This window comes from Dunckerocampus dactyliophorus, chromosome 9 (genome assembly GCF_027744805.1).
Source record: "Dunckerocampus dactyliophorus isolate RoL2022-P2 chromosome 9, RoL_Ddac_1.1, whole genome shotgun sequence".
Classification (NCBI taxonomy): domain Eukaryota; kingdom Metazoa; phylum Chordata; class Actinopteri; order Syngnathiformes; family Syngnathidae; genus Dunckerocampus; species Dunckerocampus dactyliophorus.
The window spans coordinates 5,222,498-5,239,572 of NC_072827.1; the positions used below are offsets into that span (position 1 = coordinate 5,222,498).

Sequence of the window (17,075 nt, forward strand, 5' to 3'; positions counted from 1 at the left end):
TTTTCCAGTGTTTTAACTCTCACGGGGGGGAAACAATCCTCAGCAGCACAGCGTGTGCTCTGCTCTGCTCCTAATAACAGGGTTTGAACTTTTTTTGTCTTTTTGGGTGGGGGACGAGGGGCTGCACGGTGGTCTAGTGGTTAGCATGTTGGCCAACACAGTAACAGTCTGGAGATGGGGAAGACTTAGGTTCGAGTCTCCCCTTGGGCATTTCTGTGTTCTCCCCGTGCATGCGTGGGTTTTCTCCGGGAACTCCGGTTTCCTCCCACATTCCAAAAACATGCATGCTAGCTTAATTGGTGACTCTAAATTGTCCATAGGTATGAATGTGAGTGTGAATGCTTGTTTGTCTATATGTGCCCTGCGATTGGCTGGCCACCAGTCCAGGGTGTACCCCGCCTGTTGCCCGAAGTCAGCTGGGATAGGCTTCAGCATACCCATGCTGGATGGATGGGGTGGGGTAGGAGTAGCGTAAATACTTGCAAAAGATCAGAATTTCCCGTATTTTTCACAATTTTTCCTTCTTTTATGGGAACTTTTCACTTTTTAATAACACAAATGTTGTCAGGTATGCTGGAAATACAGGATTTTCATTGGACAGCTTTGTGTCATGTTGTTGAGGCGACACACAAGACGGGGTCTCCAAGACGAGACGAGATTTTAACTTTACTTTTTTGAAAAGCACAGGAAAAATATATAAAAAATATATGACACTATATCGCTATCTTGTAATATATGTCATTTCTAGTACGTTACACTCTTCTGCACTCTGTGTGTGTATGCTAGCGGCCCCGCCTCCACCCACTGAGACAAAGAGACTGTATGTCTGACCAAAGGGCTCACCCCGTTCATGCCCTTGTTTCTATGGAACAACCAGAGTGAATCCTCTTCCTGCCTACTGGAGGAAAACAGACGTGCATGCACATGGCAGGATATTGATTGATTGATTGATCAATTGATTGATTGATTGATTGATTGATCGATTGATTGATGGCAATACGTGGAGGGCGGGCAAAATGATCCACTTAGCTGTCATTAGCATCGTGTGATTAATTCATTCATTTATTATCGGCCCAGGCCGAGTGGCCACGAGACATGTTTTTTCTGAACTAGAAGTCTAGTCACGTTTTAATCTCCCCAGATCTTGAGACACCCCCAACGCTCACTCGTCTATGCCAAACGTCCTTCCTGTTTGCTTTCGATCCTACGTGGTCTGTCGCGATGCATTCCGGTTGGAAACAGGCCAGGTTTGCACAGACAGCGAGCCGTGCGGCCTCCCCAGTTCAGTTGGTCCTTACTTGGTAGCTGGAGTGCTTTTCAAGTTGTGTGTTTGTGCCGCAGCGCTTCATTTGCTTACAAGATTTCAAGAAGCTGGCGCTGAGAATCACGGGGGTCAGCTTCGGAGGATTTATCCTCCCGGGAGCAGCTTTTTGCAGACAAATCGCCCTCCTTCCTTCCGTAAGTCCCGGTGATCCGATGTTTGGCAGACCACCGTGCAGTCTGCAGATTGGGAAGTGCGGTGCCGCAACAAGCTCTTGAACGCACACAAAAAGGTTCCGCTTTGATGGTATCATCCGCAGCGTCGTCATTAAACAAGTGCCGCTCATTCTGCTGATAAAGACGTCGCACCGAGACAAAGACAAGCGAGTCGCGCGACTAGTCCACAAATCACTGTAGACCTCACGGATACGTTTGAAGAATATAAAGCACATCTATTGACTCAGGTCAGCTAGTAGAGCCCAGAGTGCAAATGTTATTCTGATAACGACTGAGAATAAACGGCCTGTGGACGCTGCATTTGAGACCGCTGGTAAATATCACTACTGAAGCTTGAAACTGTTTGTGTGGGACATAAACTACGAACATTAAGGCCAGTGTTCATGACTCCACCATAAGAGAGACACTGGGCAAAAACGGCCTGCATGGCAGAGTTCCAAGACCAAAACCACTGCTGAACAAAAACAACATTAAAACCCGTCTCTATTTTGTCAGAAAACATCTTGATGACACCCAAGAACTTTGGGAAAATACTCTGTGGTCTGACCAGACAAAAGTTGAACTTTTTGGAAGGTGTGTGTGTCCCGTTACATCTGACATTTCAGAAAAAGAACATCATAACAAGAGTCAAATATGGTGGTGGTAGTGTGATGGTCTGGGGCTGTAAGAGACTCATTGCAAGTTATGGCAAACGCTTGATTGCAGTTGCTGCTGCTAAGGGGGGCCCAACCACTTATTAGCTTTAGGGGGCAATCACTTTTTCACACAGGGACATGTAGCTTTGTAGACTTTTTTCTCCCTTAATAATAAAAGGTTTCATTTAAAAACTGCATTTTGTGTTCAGTTGTGTTGTCGTTGAGTAATATTTACATTTGTTTGATGATCTGAAACATTTAAGTGTGACAAAACAAGAAATCAGGAAGGGGGCAAACACTTTTTCACACCACTGTAGATTTAAAAAATAACACAACACAGAGATGATTTCCAAATGTAGCTAAAGATAAAAACGGATACCTGTACTTCATGTCGCCTTCGGGTATTGCCCCATGGATGCAGAGGGTGAAAACATTTGGTGACCCAAAACCAGGACACTCGGCCCGGCAATGACTCAAACGCCAACGATGATTACTGAAAGATGTCTGATCATTTCCATACATTTACAGTATGCCAGCTCCGTATGGATAGAAAACTGACTCAATAAAAATCAATAAAAAAAAGAAATAAAATAAAATAAATACAAATATTATTTATATAAAATAAGTAAAATAAATAAATAAATAAATACAATTTTAATAGTTTTATTAATTATAAATTAAGTTACTTGCGTATTACAATAATATATACAATATAATACAATATTACATTAATAAAAAATAGTGAATCTCAAATTTTCAGAGTTCACTCAACACGTTTTATAAATAATCTTACTTTCATGGTGCAAAAATAACGTTAGCAACAAATAATGATAGAAATACTTTCTGTTCTGCATTAGAAGAATAAAGTAATACATACCTGACAAATAACTGAAATATTATGAAGTCATATTTGCTAATTTAATGTCCCAGTGAAATGCGCGATGAAACAAAAAAGCCAAGCAAGTAAAAACGGGACATGTCATGGGAAAGCAGGATGATTAGTCACCCTACTGTAAAAAAAATAAAATAAAATTCCACATGAGTGTGAACTCCAAAGCCCTTTTCTAAAGTGGACAATCAAAAATTTGTCATGTCTTGTTTACGTAATGTGTTGTAAACACTATTCCATGATAGCGACAAGGCTGTAAAGCATTCTACATGTTGGATAGACATCTTTCCACGCTCTTTTAAAGTCGAAAACCATACATTTCTGACTTTTTCAGTAAGAGCTTTTTTAGAAAGAGCTGAATTTGACATTTTTACATCCAGAAGACAACGTTTTATCCTTCCGTGCCTCCTTTTTCTACCAGTTCTATTGATATTGTGTAATAATCACCCATATCAGATCTTTTTCATTATGGAATCATTTTATGCGCTCTCTGTACTTCAATTAATTATGAATACATACTGTATGTTTTAATATTTCACTTACTTCTTCTCCTCCTTTTATTTCCTTTGTACAAAAGCGCATTTGCCTTTGAAATTGAAATGCGCTATGCAAATAAATGTAGCCTATAGCGCTATCACCCAAGTGCGGGCACAAGTGTTGGGACACAAACGCTGCTTGTGCAGGAAAAGTTAAGAAAAAGCAGAGTTTTTCCTTTTCCTTTTGCGGCTAAAACAGCTTCCGCACTTTGGGGAAGACTTTTGATAGGATGTCCACAATCATCTTTGGATGTCAGAGATCACTTCTTTTTTGGACTTGATAGAAAACAAAAAGACTTACGACCTTTCCCTGAGGAACTCCAAACGTTTGTTGCATGAGACGGCTCAAGGAAATCCAGCACATGACTCAGGCTGTAAGATTATCCAGCATGTGGACAAAAGTCGATATTATGTCTTACACTGTATGTCTTATTCTCTCTTATGTGTGTAAGTGAGTGTAGAGGTGACTATGGGGGTGTTATTTCATGCTTCACGATGTTAAAAAATGTATTTACTATGGGTGGAAAATAATATGACGGAAAAGAATACATGTTTGAATACTGAATCCCACTTTGTGGAAATTCACTCATCACGGTCGGGTCTGGAACCGATGAACCGCCATAAACGAGGGATGTTTTTCATGTTGTGGTCGGGACCAGAGTGCAGGAGCACAGGTGTGGTCGCGGCCTTAAGGTGTAAACACTTCAAATGAGGCTCGCTGGAGCAAGTCTGATCCAGCCAGGATCAAAAGTGCGACGCGGGTTACTTTTGCCGATTTAGCAGCCAAAGCGCTTGCGTGATAAAAACACGACGGCACGCCAGCGCTCTCATTTCCCCAATGAACATCTGCAAGCGCGGTGCAGCTCCGCCAACAATTTGAGTCCCGGGATAAGACGGCCTGATCCACTTTAGTCACACTTGGAATCGGGATTAGCGCGTGTGTGCGGGGGGGGGGATCTCTCGCAAGCACTTGCGATCAAAGCAGGTCAGCGGGAATGCGGCGGGAGGCTGTCAGCGTGGCGGTGTTCATCAGATGGACGGCCTGTTGCCGCCCTGCGTGTTCTGCTTGACCGAGACTAATTCGGCTTTTTGTAGCCTGCAGCCGAAGGCCTCTCGGGCTGAGGCGAGCGAGGCGAAGTGACGGAGTGATGATTGGAATCAAGCTGGCGCCAGTTTTCATTACACTCCGCCGCTGCGGCCTGAACGCAACAACTCACTCCATCCCAGCCGGTATGCGGTTGCTGTTATTGTGACGGGAGGGGCGGGTGCATCAGACACGCAGGGCGGGGGCGGGAGGGTGTGTGCGTGCGTGGGATTGGCGGCCTGTTGGACCGCAGCACGGGACGCTGATGTGCACACTTTGAAGGGTCAGCGCACGGGTTAATAGACTGTGTGAAGCGTCTGAGAGCGGGATAAGTGTTGTTATTCTCTCTAATCCTCCCTTTCAACGCCAACACCGACAGGTAAAGACGCACGTTGAACCGCTCGCCGGCTGCGTTTTGCCTCCACGTTTGTGCAAAGTGGTTGAATCCAAGTCGGCGGCGGAATAAGAAAGGAGGGTGGGAGCTGTGTCAACGTAGCGTCAACGTCCTCCACAGCACGTCCAACGCGTCATCCCTTCCGGGGTCAAAAAGAAGTCATGGAAACAGAGATCATGTGTTCCAGGGACAAACTGTGCTCACCAAAGAAGTCATTTCAAAAGGAAAAATAGAAAAGTGGAGAAAAATCATCAAATAATGAAAGTAGTTCATTCATTCATTTTCTTTGCCGCTTGTCCACACGAGTTAAGTCAATTCAAAAAGGTAAATAAGTAATCCAAATAAATACATGAAAACAAAATGTCAAAGAAAAGAAGGCCAGGTCAAATGAAAGGTACATAAGCCACATTTGGGACCCTCCGGGGGTAATTCTGCCAAAGTGGCCCGGCCAACCCAGGCTTTGTGCTCAAGATGCAACTCGACAAAACCCAACACCCGTCCTAACTGGTCCCGCGAAGGTGCTTATCAGCTTACTTTGTCGAGTCCGGGTTTCATGAAAACGGGCGTTTGACGTCATACTGTTGTACTTCCGCTAGACAACGTAGCCATCCCGGAATGAGTGGCTAACTATGGTGGAGCGTTACGAGGAGTTCCCGAAAGATTATGACTGCTAGAAGCGTGAACGTGAACTTGTTGACAATAAAAAGGTAATGAGGTCATTAAGAAATGGAAGCAAAATAATTTTTAAAAAATTGAATAAAAAAATACAATAAAAAGAAGTGCAATACAATGAAAATATAGAAATGAATCAAATAAAGAAATGAAATAAGATAAATGATAAAAAATAAACTGACACAATAAATAAATAAAATAATTAAAGAAGTGAATTTGTTCGTTTTCTTTGCTGCGTGTCCTCCTTTTTTGTTTTTTAAAGAAAAATAAATAACAAATAAATAAAAACAAAATATTGCAATACAAAACAATAAAAATATAGAAATTAATAAAATAAAATGGGCAAAAAATGAAATAAATAACATGGAAAAATAATTTTGAAAAAAAATGCTAAATAAATAAATAAATAAAACATAAAACAAAATACTTACCAAAGATGAGAGGGTAAAAATAATAATAAACGAAAAAAAAGGATAAATAAATAAAATCAAAAATAAATAAATAATTAAAAAATAAATAAATAAATAAATAAATAAATAAATAAATAAATAAATAAATAAATAATGAGAATAAAAGGTAAATAAGTGACCGCTGGGATTTGCTCCCATAGGAAATAAAGGAAATAGAAATAATCCCTTTTTAATTGTGTGCTCACGGTGAAACCTCCACATTCTTCATGGCATACAAGTGTAAAAAGAAGTTAGACACCAAGTTTTGGAAGCAATTTTGAACAGACTCGTAAAAATGAAGCACGTATGTGGAATGAGTGTGACGCTGGGAGGTAGTCCTGGCTGCTAACCTACTGGCCTCATCTCATATGATATGATATGATATGATATGATATGATATGATACGATATTGCTAGCATGCTATTTGGAGCACGTCCGCGTGCGAGCGTCTATGCCAACGCGCCACTAGAAGGATTTCAAAGGCTGCTTCTAATACAAGCAAATTAGAGCGAGTGTGTTTATTGCATCTGCTTATGGGCTGCCAGCTCATTTGCATTGTTTACCGCCACTAAAAATAACGTCTTGTCACTTTGCAGATAATTGCAACGCTCCTTTGGTGTCCACACTGCCGCGCTCGTCCTTCCAGAGCTCGTCGCAGTCGTCGGCAGGCTACGCCGCCCACAACGCCAAGCTGCACAAGAGAGACGGTGAGCCGCCCGGATGCTACCCGCCGTCTGTCCTCCTCCCTTTTCTTTCTTTCACACCTTCAGCTGGGAAAGACGGTGTCTCCTTCTCTTTCCGCTTTGAAGTCATCCTCCTCCCTCCCTTCCTTCCTTCCTTCCTTCCTTCCTTCCCTCCTTCCTCCTCAGTGAATCATTTGAAGGCCCTGTTGTGAACGTGACCCCGTTGCTGTGATTATTATTCACGAAAAAAGCTCAAGCTTTGAGTTTGCATGGATAACTCACCCCGGATGTTGCTGATAGCTTAGGTCAAAGGTCAAATTTGACGGCCGTTTTTTTTTTTTTTTATGAAAAGATTTCTATCGCCGGCGTTAAGCGCCGCCGCCAACCTTTGCAAGCTGATCCCGCAGCGGTGACTCAGCTTCAAACCACAAGCCTCCACAAAATCAATCCTCCATTGATCACCCCGCTTCATCTTCTTCTTCTTTTTACCGTCAGAGGCCGGCGGATGGTCGGCGGCGGCGAGCGACAAAGAGCCGTGGCTCCAGCTGGACCTCAGGGAGCAGATGGAGGTGACGGCGGTGGCCACGCAGGGGTGCTACGACAGCTGGGACTGGGTCAGCGCCTACCTGCTCCTCTACAGCGACACAGGGCGGGTCTGGAGACGCTATCGCCATGACGACGGCACAGAGGTCAGTGATTGGAGGGCGGGACGTCGCTTTGAGGTCTTTAGCACAAGAAATGTGCACGCTAACCGGATGCTAGGCTAGGAATGGCTGACATTCCTATCTCGCTATTCCATCTTCTTCTTTCATGTCACGCCTAAAGCGCGGAATGGCCTTCCGTGTGGGCAAACATCACGCCGTCTTCATTGTGTTGCGTGTCCCACTTCTGTCAGGACGCGCTAACGAGCCGGTCAAGTCTTGTTTTTCACCTGTCAATCACATTAGCAGCGCTGTAATTGGCCGACGGCGCCATGACCAAAATGATTAACCGACGGGCGTCTCTCCTTTGCTCCGTGTTGAATACTTTCTGTTGTGTTGTGTTTTTGTGGAACCGGTGTGAGGCGATCCAACTAGTTAGCTTAGCCAACAATGAGCGACTGCCACGAAGAGACGCTTGCCGTTTGACCACGTGACATTTCAAGGGTTAAAGGCTTCGCTGCACGTCTTAAAGCTGTGCCAGCTATCCGTCAGGCAGCTGCAGGCGTCGCAGCTGTTTCTTTCAGGAATGGGCCAGCCTAGCATGATGTTGATGCTAAAATGTGAGTGTAATGTTAGCATGTAGCATCACATGCTGTCACTATGGTATCCCTCCCTAATGCTTAAAACGACCAAAATACTGTAAGTATTACACGTTATGATTTAATAGCAAGTAGCATTTTTTGACATTTTCGTAAGTATTAACGTATGGAGACACTTAGCGCTACCATGCTGGGTGTTGCATGTTAACATTAGCATAGTTAGCATGCTAATATTAGCATAGCAGCCTTTTTAGCCGTTTCTAAAAAAATGTACTCCTGGTTTTTCCCATTTTTGCTGTTTCCAAATATCTAAAGTGTCTTAAATAATCTTCATCAATTTACTTTTTGACCTATGACTTTATTTCCCTAATATTTTGACTTTATTCCCATTATATTATAACTTTTTCCCCAGCCTTATTTTCCAAAAAATGAAGTTAAATCTTGGAAAATTGCAACTTTTTTGTCTTAATATTTTGATGTTATTCTGTTCAAAAAAAAAAAGAAAATCATTTCTCCTGCTTTTTAAAAACTATGTTCCACCTATTGAACTCTCTTGTAAACTCTGTAAATTGTCTTCTCGTAATTATGACTTTTTGGTCATAATATTTGGACTTTATTGAGGTAGCATTATGAATTTAGTCGTTGTTTTGTTTGTTTTTCAGAATGTCTTTCTTTGATATTTCAACTTCATGCTACTAAAATCCATGATTTGTCGTCACAATACGATGAGGCCATTCACGCAAAATGACCACCTTTTTTTCCCTTCATATTTTGACTTGGTTCTCCCGTCAAATGAAAAAAAGCAATATTCTAGAAAGCGCACGTAAATGTTGAGAAATGCTATTGTCGAACTGAAATGACAAACACAAAAGTTGAGGATGATAACGCTGCTAAAACACTTCCTAACAATTCCAAACTACTGTGAAAATGCGCCCCCTGGTGGCTGCGATTAGCATAGGTCAAGACATCGAAGTAGTCTGATTGGACGCTTTGGTTTTTTTTCTTTTTTTTAAAATCTTGTGCAGACGTAACCGTCCAATATTTCGGGCGCTTCCGTCCCTAACAAGTTTTACAATGATTTTTTTATCGGAATCGAGAGTGGCGAAAACACGTGCCATTCCTGGCAACGCGTCGCCAGCGCTTGCGTCAAAACCTCTCGGAAGCTAAGGCCGGCGAGGACATTCTTAGTGTGAGTGGCACGCGGGGAAATGGTGGCGAGCAGCTCACGGCTTCCCGCTCACGTGGTCACATGTCAAAATGTCACGTCGTTAGCGGTGCGTGTTAGCGCCATTACCAGCTTTGCGATATCAGTGAAAAAGCCTTTTATTGGTATCAGCTGTGCTCTTTTTTCACATTTCTTTCTTTCGTCTTTGCTAATCTCAGCAAATGTTCTCCTCCTAATATTCCGACATCATTCCCGTTATAGGTTGGCTCATCATATTACAAGTTTATTCTCCTAAAATTGGTATTCTTTTTTTCTCATTGGAATACAACTTTTTTCTCTTCATATTTTAACCTTATTACTATAATTTTTTCCCATTTTGGGGATATTCCAAATGTGCCAAGTGTCTTAAATAATCTTCCGAATTTTTCATTTTAAAATATGGCTTTATTTGCCTAATATTTAGACTTATATTGTCACTTTTCCCCCAGCCTAATTGCCCTCATAATATTATGACGTTATTCTCATCATATAACTTTTTCCTGTTAGGTTGCAAAGTTTTTCCCTTAATATTTTGCCTTTATTCTTGAATTTTTTTTCCCATGTTTGCTGTTTTTTTCCCAAATACGTCAGCTGCTAAATAATCTTCATAAATGCTCTTATTGCAGTATGACTTATTTGGACTTTATTCCCATAATATTATGACTTTTCCCCCCAACCTAATTCTGATATTTTCCTCACGTTTATTCTGGTGGAATTGTGACTTTTTTGTCTTAATATTTTGACTTTATTCCTGTAAAATATATACATTTTTTTTTATTTCTACTGTTGCTTTTTTTCCACCTATTGATGTTTATTCTCGTAAAATTAAAAAATTCTTCTTAAAATGTGACTTTTTTTTTTTAATATGTTGACTTTATTCTTGTATATTTTTCCATATTTTAAATTCCTTCTTGTAAATTTTCTTCTTGGAGTATTGTGACTTTGTTCCCACAATATTTGACTTTCTTATTATCATAACCTTTTTCGCAACCTAAGTGTCCAAAAATGACAATTTTATTTGGTTTTGTTTGTTTCTTGTAATATTATGACTTAAAAAAACATATTTTTTCTTTAATATTTCAACTTTATGCTACTAAAATGGCATTATTTGTCCTCATAACATTACGTTATTCTCGTAAAATGACGACTTTTTCGTTAGCTTTTTCATAATATTTTGTCTTCATTCTTGCACATTTACTTCCGATTTTTTCATTTTTGCAGTTTCTTTGTTGTTGAATTTTATTTTTTGAACGTGCCGCAGGCCAATTAAAAACAAACAAAAAAACAGCCGTAGGTGGCAAATGGCCCCCATGACCAAAACAATGTAAAATAATAGAGTTGTGATCAAAATAACTGTAAATATGATCAAATAAAAATAAGTGAAAGTGATATCAATGAAATTAAAGTCAAGAAAATGTAATGAAATCATCCCGAATGATATCAAATGTGAGGAAATGAGTAACAAGAGGCAATTTAATAACTTAAAACAATATATTTTTTATATTTACCTGGCAAAAAATAAAAGGTGATAAAGTCAAAGATACAAATACAAAACGTCAATACACAGTGATGCAAAATGCATGAATAAAACCACTTTTATCACACAGGGCCAAGCAGCTTTGGAGTTTTTTTTCTCCCTTAATAACAAAAAGTTTCATTTAAAAAGTGCATTTTGTGTTCAGTTGTGTTGTCGTTGACTATTATTTACATTTGTTTGATGATCTGAAACATTTAAGTGTGACAAACTTGCAAAAAACTAAGAAATCAGGAAGAGGGAAAAACACTTTTGCACACCACCGTGCATGTGGAAATATTTTTTAAAGACGAAACATGACATAGCAAAACATATCTTTTCGAATGGAGACACCCGATCAAATGTCTAGTTTGACACAAACCAACAGCAGGACGTCAAAACAAACGCCCGCCTCACTCACGGTGCAGCCGAAAATGGCACTCATTGATACCCCGCAAGGCATGCCGGGTGACTTCCTGTGGGGGACGGGTGTGTGTTGGCTTCCCAGCATGCCTTGTGGCGTATAAATGAGTATGAATGTGTATGAGTATGTGTATGTGAACCAAAAAAACTCGTCTGTCAGCACCGATGGGTCACGACTGACGACTGTAACTATTATGTTGTTGCCGCCATCTTATTGTAGAGAACAAGTCTGTTTATGGTCAACGATTAGGCTAACGCTATGAATGATGTGTTATGTTACGAAGCAGGACCAAAGTGCGCGTGTGTTGAAATCTCACCTTGACGTGTGTGAAAAATGAGTGACAGGTCATGCGTGGTCTGTCTGTAATCCGGCCGACACCCGCGCTGACTTTGCTCGACCTTTTGGCCGCCGCCGACTCGCGTCTGCCCGGCATTGTCAGCGTGCGGCTCATAGTTAAGGAGGTGAACAACGGGGGCGCTAATGAGAGCGCTAGCACGCCCCCCTCCCCCTTATCGCCACTCCCAGCTAATGCGCCGCCAAATGATCCACGCTGGATAATTAGCTCCATCATAAAGGCTAAAGGTTGCACCAGTATTTAAAAACGGCAATTTTACTGATTGATTGATTGATAGGTTTGTCCGGAGGTTTATTCAAATCCTTTTACAGCGTCACCAAAAGGCCGAAATGTCAAAGATGCGCTAAAGTGTTGAGGTGCTCTCGGTTTATGAGGGCTCTATTTTGGCTGTCATAAAAGTGAAAATAAATAAATATTTCAGGTAAAAGCTGTGAGACGAGGCCGTCAATGAATCAATCAGGGGCTGCTCTGAATTGCTTCATTGTTCAACCGAGCGAGACATTTTGGACGCTTTGTGCTGAAGGCCTTTTCTGCTCACAGTAAAGCAAAGCCCATAAAAGACTGGATGAGTTTGATGTGGAAGAAGACCTTTCAGCTGAACGACAACTGCCCAGGCTCTCGCAGGTCTAGGCCTAATCAATAAATGACGATAAATAAAAACTAAGCCGATAATTTTGCCAGCCTCGATATAATCACACGTGCAGGTATGTTTGTTTTCCTGCTCTCTCTCTACCAAACAGGCTGGACATGAGGAAATTAGCTAAAAGGATGATATGCTCACAGTGATCAAGATAGCACTAAGTACCGAAAGTGCCAAGGCAGTTCTATGGTGTCCCTATACTGTATCATGCCATGTCTGTATTTGCTTTTAGATACTAGGGAATTTGCTAAAATGCACACATGCTAACAGTTAGTGTGCTAGCACCTAGCAAGATAGCACCAAGTACTGAAAGTGCCAAGGCAGTTCTACAGTATGGTGTCCCTATATCATGCCATGTCTGTATTTGCATTTAGACACCAGGAAATTAGCTAAAATGCTAACATGTTAACAGTTAACATGCTGGCATCAAAAGTGCCAAGGCTGTCTTATAATGTCTCTGTATTATGCCATGTCTGTATTCACATTTAAACACGAGGGAATTTGCTAAACTGCTCACATGCTACCAGTTAGAGTGTTAGCACCTAGCAAGATAGCACCAAGTACTGAAAGTGCCAAGGCAGTTCTATGGTGTCCCTATACTGTATCATGCCATGTCTGTATTTGCATTTAGATACTAGGGAATTTGCTAAAATGCACACATGCTAACAGTTAGCGTGCTAGCACCTAGCAAGATAGCACCATGTACTGAAAGTGCCAAGGCAGTTCTATGGTGTCCCTATAACATGCCATGTCTGTATTTGCATTTAGACACCAGGAAATTAGCTAAAATGCTAACATGTTAACAGTTAGCATGCTAGCATCAAAAGTGGCAAGGCTGTCTTATAATGTCTCTACATCATGCCAAATCTATTTTTGCATTTAGACATGAGGAAATGAGCTAAAATGCTAAGATGCTAACACGTTATTCCTGGCCTATAGAAACGGATTGGTATTTAATACAAGATTTAAAGAGAAAAACAGATGAATCCGTAGATACGACACCGGTCTACAAGCCGCATGTTTCCACGTCGTGACATGCGATGTTTAGTACACAGAAAGATGTTGCACACAAAGGCTGAACATAAACAGCAGCCCACCAGAAAAGTCGCGGCGTCTTCATCCTTCTCTTTAAAGACCGGACGTCTTTTTGAACACGCTTGCGATGGAACGTGAAACCTGACCCTGCAAGGTGCACTGCGGTCGGACACGCTCTCTGAGTAGCCGATGTGTCGCCCCGGAGGTCGGTACAACCAGGGTAGAGAGCGGGTAGAGCCATCTGGCGTGGCCCAGAAACTAACATACCGGCGATCACCGGTTCCGTTTCATAACACCCCTCATACGTAGAAGAGATCCACGTTGACAGTTTAGCGACATGGTGGCTATATTTAGCCATTAAGTGTGCGCATATACGTGTTTCTTGCATCATGCATTTATTTGGTAATTAAATACAAGCCATCAACAAAGGTGAAGAATCCTTGGAGCAGGCAACCTCCGTAATGCCGTGCAATGCACGTCTGAAAGCTGTGAAAAAACCCCTCCATAATGCAACCTAATCCCCGACCAACACAGCCGAGAAGGTAGAGTTTGGACACAATCCTCCGTAGCCTTCCTGCACCACGGTGTCCAAAGTGTGGCACGGGGGACATCTATGGAACTTCGCTCATTGCAGAAAAAAAATAAACAAAAACCCAGCAAAATTCGAAAAATAGAGCAAAAAGTCATCATGTAACTAGAAAAAGCTAAAATGTTGATACTAATAACTAATAAAAACACAAAGATTTGTTTTTAAATATATATAGTGTATGTCTATATTGTATGTTGTTTTTTAATTTGTATTTAATTTTTATGATTTATTATTTGTTATTATTATTATTATCCAGTATATTATCACAATAGTGGTTTATTTGGGCTCAAAAAGTGTTGACAATAATATCTTTGAGCGTCAACTTGCGGGACAATAAACATTTCATAACGTACCTGCATAGTTTGTGACTCGGTTAAATAAACAAAAAGTCCACTCATAGTTTTTCATTGTACTCTAAACGTAAAAGACGGGGCGAGCGCTCAGGTTTAAAAAAAAAACGGCGAATGAGTTAAATGTTAAAATGTCGTCTCGCGGTCCCAATCTCGTTCTCGTCTCGGGAGTTGGGTGCCTCGCGGCACCCCTATAGACTACGCGACGCAAAAACACATCAACAAATCACACTGGTATCCGCCTGATACTGATACTACCCTTGGTATCGACACTGTGGATACATATTTGCATAGATCCGCCCACCGCTACCTTTACAAGCATCAGTTTGAATGCAGGCAGAAGAAAAACACACAAAAGCAATTAAAGAGGAAAAGTGTGACGTGATGCAGTTCGTCTGAATGCTTCTTCTTCTTCTTCGTATTGGAGTCAAGATGAAGCCTGTCTTTCCACTCGTCTCCCCGGTGGGAAATATGAAAAAGCTAATGAAGCCGTCTGTTACAGTAACTGCAATGCAGCCCCTAACTTATCAACGAGTCATTAGTATTCCACAGCAACAGTCCTGCTGTATGACGCCTGCTGCTGGAGAACAACACAGAAAAAGACGTGTTTGTTGCGGCAGGGTGATGTGACAAAGTGTGGAAAAAACACGCCTGAGGGTGCTGAGGATTTTCCGGGGGGGGACCAGGGTGGGCCCTCGTGGGGCCTAAACAGACGTAACCCCTTCCATCCTCATTCCCGCCCTGCTGCTCACCGGCGATGACTTTTCCACGTTTTATTTATTTGGAGAAAGTCACACGGGAGCGCTCCCCGCTGCTGCTGGCGACGGAGGCTGCAGGCCACGTTCCAAGACGTCACTGGCCACGCTTTGAGAGCCTGAGGGAGCGTGAGAGCTGGGATTTCATGACCTTGCCAGGAGTCGCACGCTCTTCCCCGGAGGACCGCGATACAGTCGCTAACACTGAAGCACCATTACTGGGAAGCATCAAATAAGCTGGAATTTAACAACAAAGAAGCCTCTAAAGCAGGGGTCTCAAACTCAATTTACCTGGGGGCCGCTGGAGATAGGGTCTGGTTGTGGCTGGGCCGCATGAAGTATTGGGAATAGGGCTGGGAATCTCAGGGTACCCCACAATACGGTATGACACGCGATGCATGGCTCCCGATAATGGTAATATCTCGATAAAGTGATCGGGTGAAACAAAAATATAAATACATTTCATACTTTGTATTTTGCTGCATTCAGCTGGGGTAGGCTCCAGCTTACTCGTGACCCTACTGAAGACAAGCGATACAAAAGGGGTGGAATTTTTGCAGCATATTTTAACCAGACTACAAGCAAAAGAATGAGGATGTTTTAGCAACGTAAATGTAAACGGGATTTTAGTTTGGGTGTCTGAAAAACACTAAAGCTATTTTAAACTCATTCAGACAACACAACATCTCATTTGGTTTGCGCTAAATCATGCTATTTTCATCATACCTATTAAATTATGCCTCCTATTAGTCCAAAAAAATATGCATTTTAAGCAAATATTTTGCATAAAATAAGCAATTTCGAGCATAAAAATGGCTAAATAAAGTAAAATACCAATGTGAGGTATTCAAAGACTTTGTGATGATGTGTAGTATTCTACACCGGTCACTAGGTGTCAGTAATGTTACATTAATGGCAAAATAGCCAACACAGGAAGTACTTTCCAGAACAGGAAGTCAAAAAAGAACAAGGAACTCTCCCAATGCAAACATGTGTGAGTCGATATTATGTTTTATTTTATTTTCTCTTATTATGTCTATTATATTGGATAATAGGTGTGTAAAGGTGACTATAGGTGTGTTATTTCATTTCTAGAGGGCTCTAATAATGTTAAAAGCATATTTAGTCGGTCATGAACAGGTTTTCTATGGTCTAACTACAAAAATATTCCATTTATAAATAAGGAATCCTACCTTGTGTTGATTTTCTTTGCATTTGTGTTTATATGTTGATATGTTGAGGTCAGAATAAAGTTATTATAGAGCATCAGACCGTGTGCGACTCTTTGAGGCTGCTACACGGTGCCTCGTCCTGTCGTCATAACAGAGAGGCGTGGCTTGCCATGACGTACTTGTTAATTATGCTAAAATGTTTTCGTTAACGTGCCATTTTTGACAGCCCTAACATATACTGTATGTATGCATATGTTGACGCTGGGCTCCTTCAGAAGTGAGTCCTTTCACTTTACATGATTTCTTTCTTTTGTTGTAGAAATATAGCAAAAAAAAGCCAAAGAGAAAGCCAAACACAGATTTTATTTGTTTAGTCCTGCAACATTTACCGAGCTGAGGTCCCGTTTGACTGCGGTTGCAAGTCTAAGGATTTGTGCTGCTTCAGAGACAAAGGTTTGTCTTCGTGAAAAACACTGTATCCCCTTCAAAGTGAGCAAGCACGCCCCCTAGTGGAACAGCGTCTCTGCAGTCTGATTGCATGTGAGCAAGTAGGAGCTTTTGTCATGAGATCATTGATTTTATTTAAAATCAATACTTAAAACTCAATATTTAAAATAATACTGACACGTAACGTAACCTGGAAACTAATACTGCATCAGAAAAAAGAATTCATGTACAGATGGTGTTATTAGTGAGGTGCCTTTAACAACATCATCTTTTGTCTGACGTGCAAACATCATGTCGTAATAACGATATTTCATCCCTGCTAATGAGGAGAGGAGATGACGATGTCGCTTTCACACTTTTCACACGTGTGCCTTATGCCAATCCACTGAAAACACGCACACGAGCGATCGCTGGCAGGAACAGATGGTATTGTGTGGGGTGTGGAAAATAAACTACAAGTCATCAAAGTTGACTAGAAACCATTACAAGCCGCTTTAGACTGGACGGGTATG

At 41.4% G+C, this 17,075-nt stretch overlaps 1 protein-coding gene across 4 annotated transcripts in view; it reads left to right on the plus strand.

The window, feature by feature from the left end:
- The window catches only part of LOC129187237 (contactin-associated protein-like 5), a 125,577-nt gene that overhangs the window by 18,609 nt on the left and 89,893 nt on the right, over nucleotides 1–17,075 (plus strand). For 3 of the 4 annotated variants that reach the window (XM_054786189.1, XM_054786190.1, XM_054786191.1), the window contains exons 2-3: nucleotides 6,753–6,863; nucleotides 7,335–7,528. In XM_054786189.1, coding sequence (XP_054642164.1) covers nucleotides 6,753–6,863; nucleotides 7,335–7,528 — 305 coding nt within the window. Of the gene's footprint in view, nucleotides 1–6,752; nucleotides 6,864–7,334; nucleotides 7,529–15,907; nucleotides 15,939–17,075 lie in introns of those variants that run through there. The other variant, XM_054786193.1, reaches the window with a different exon arrangement.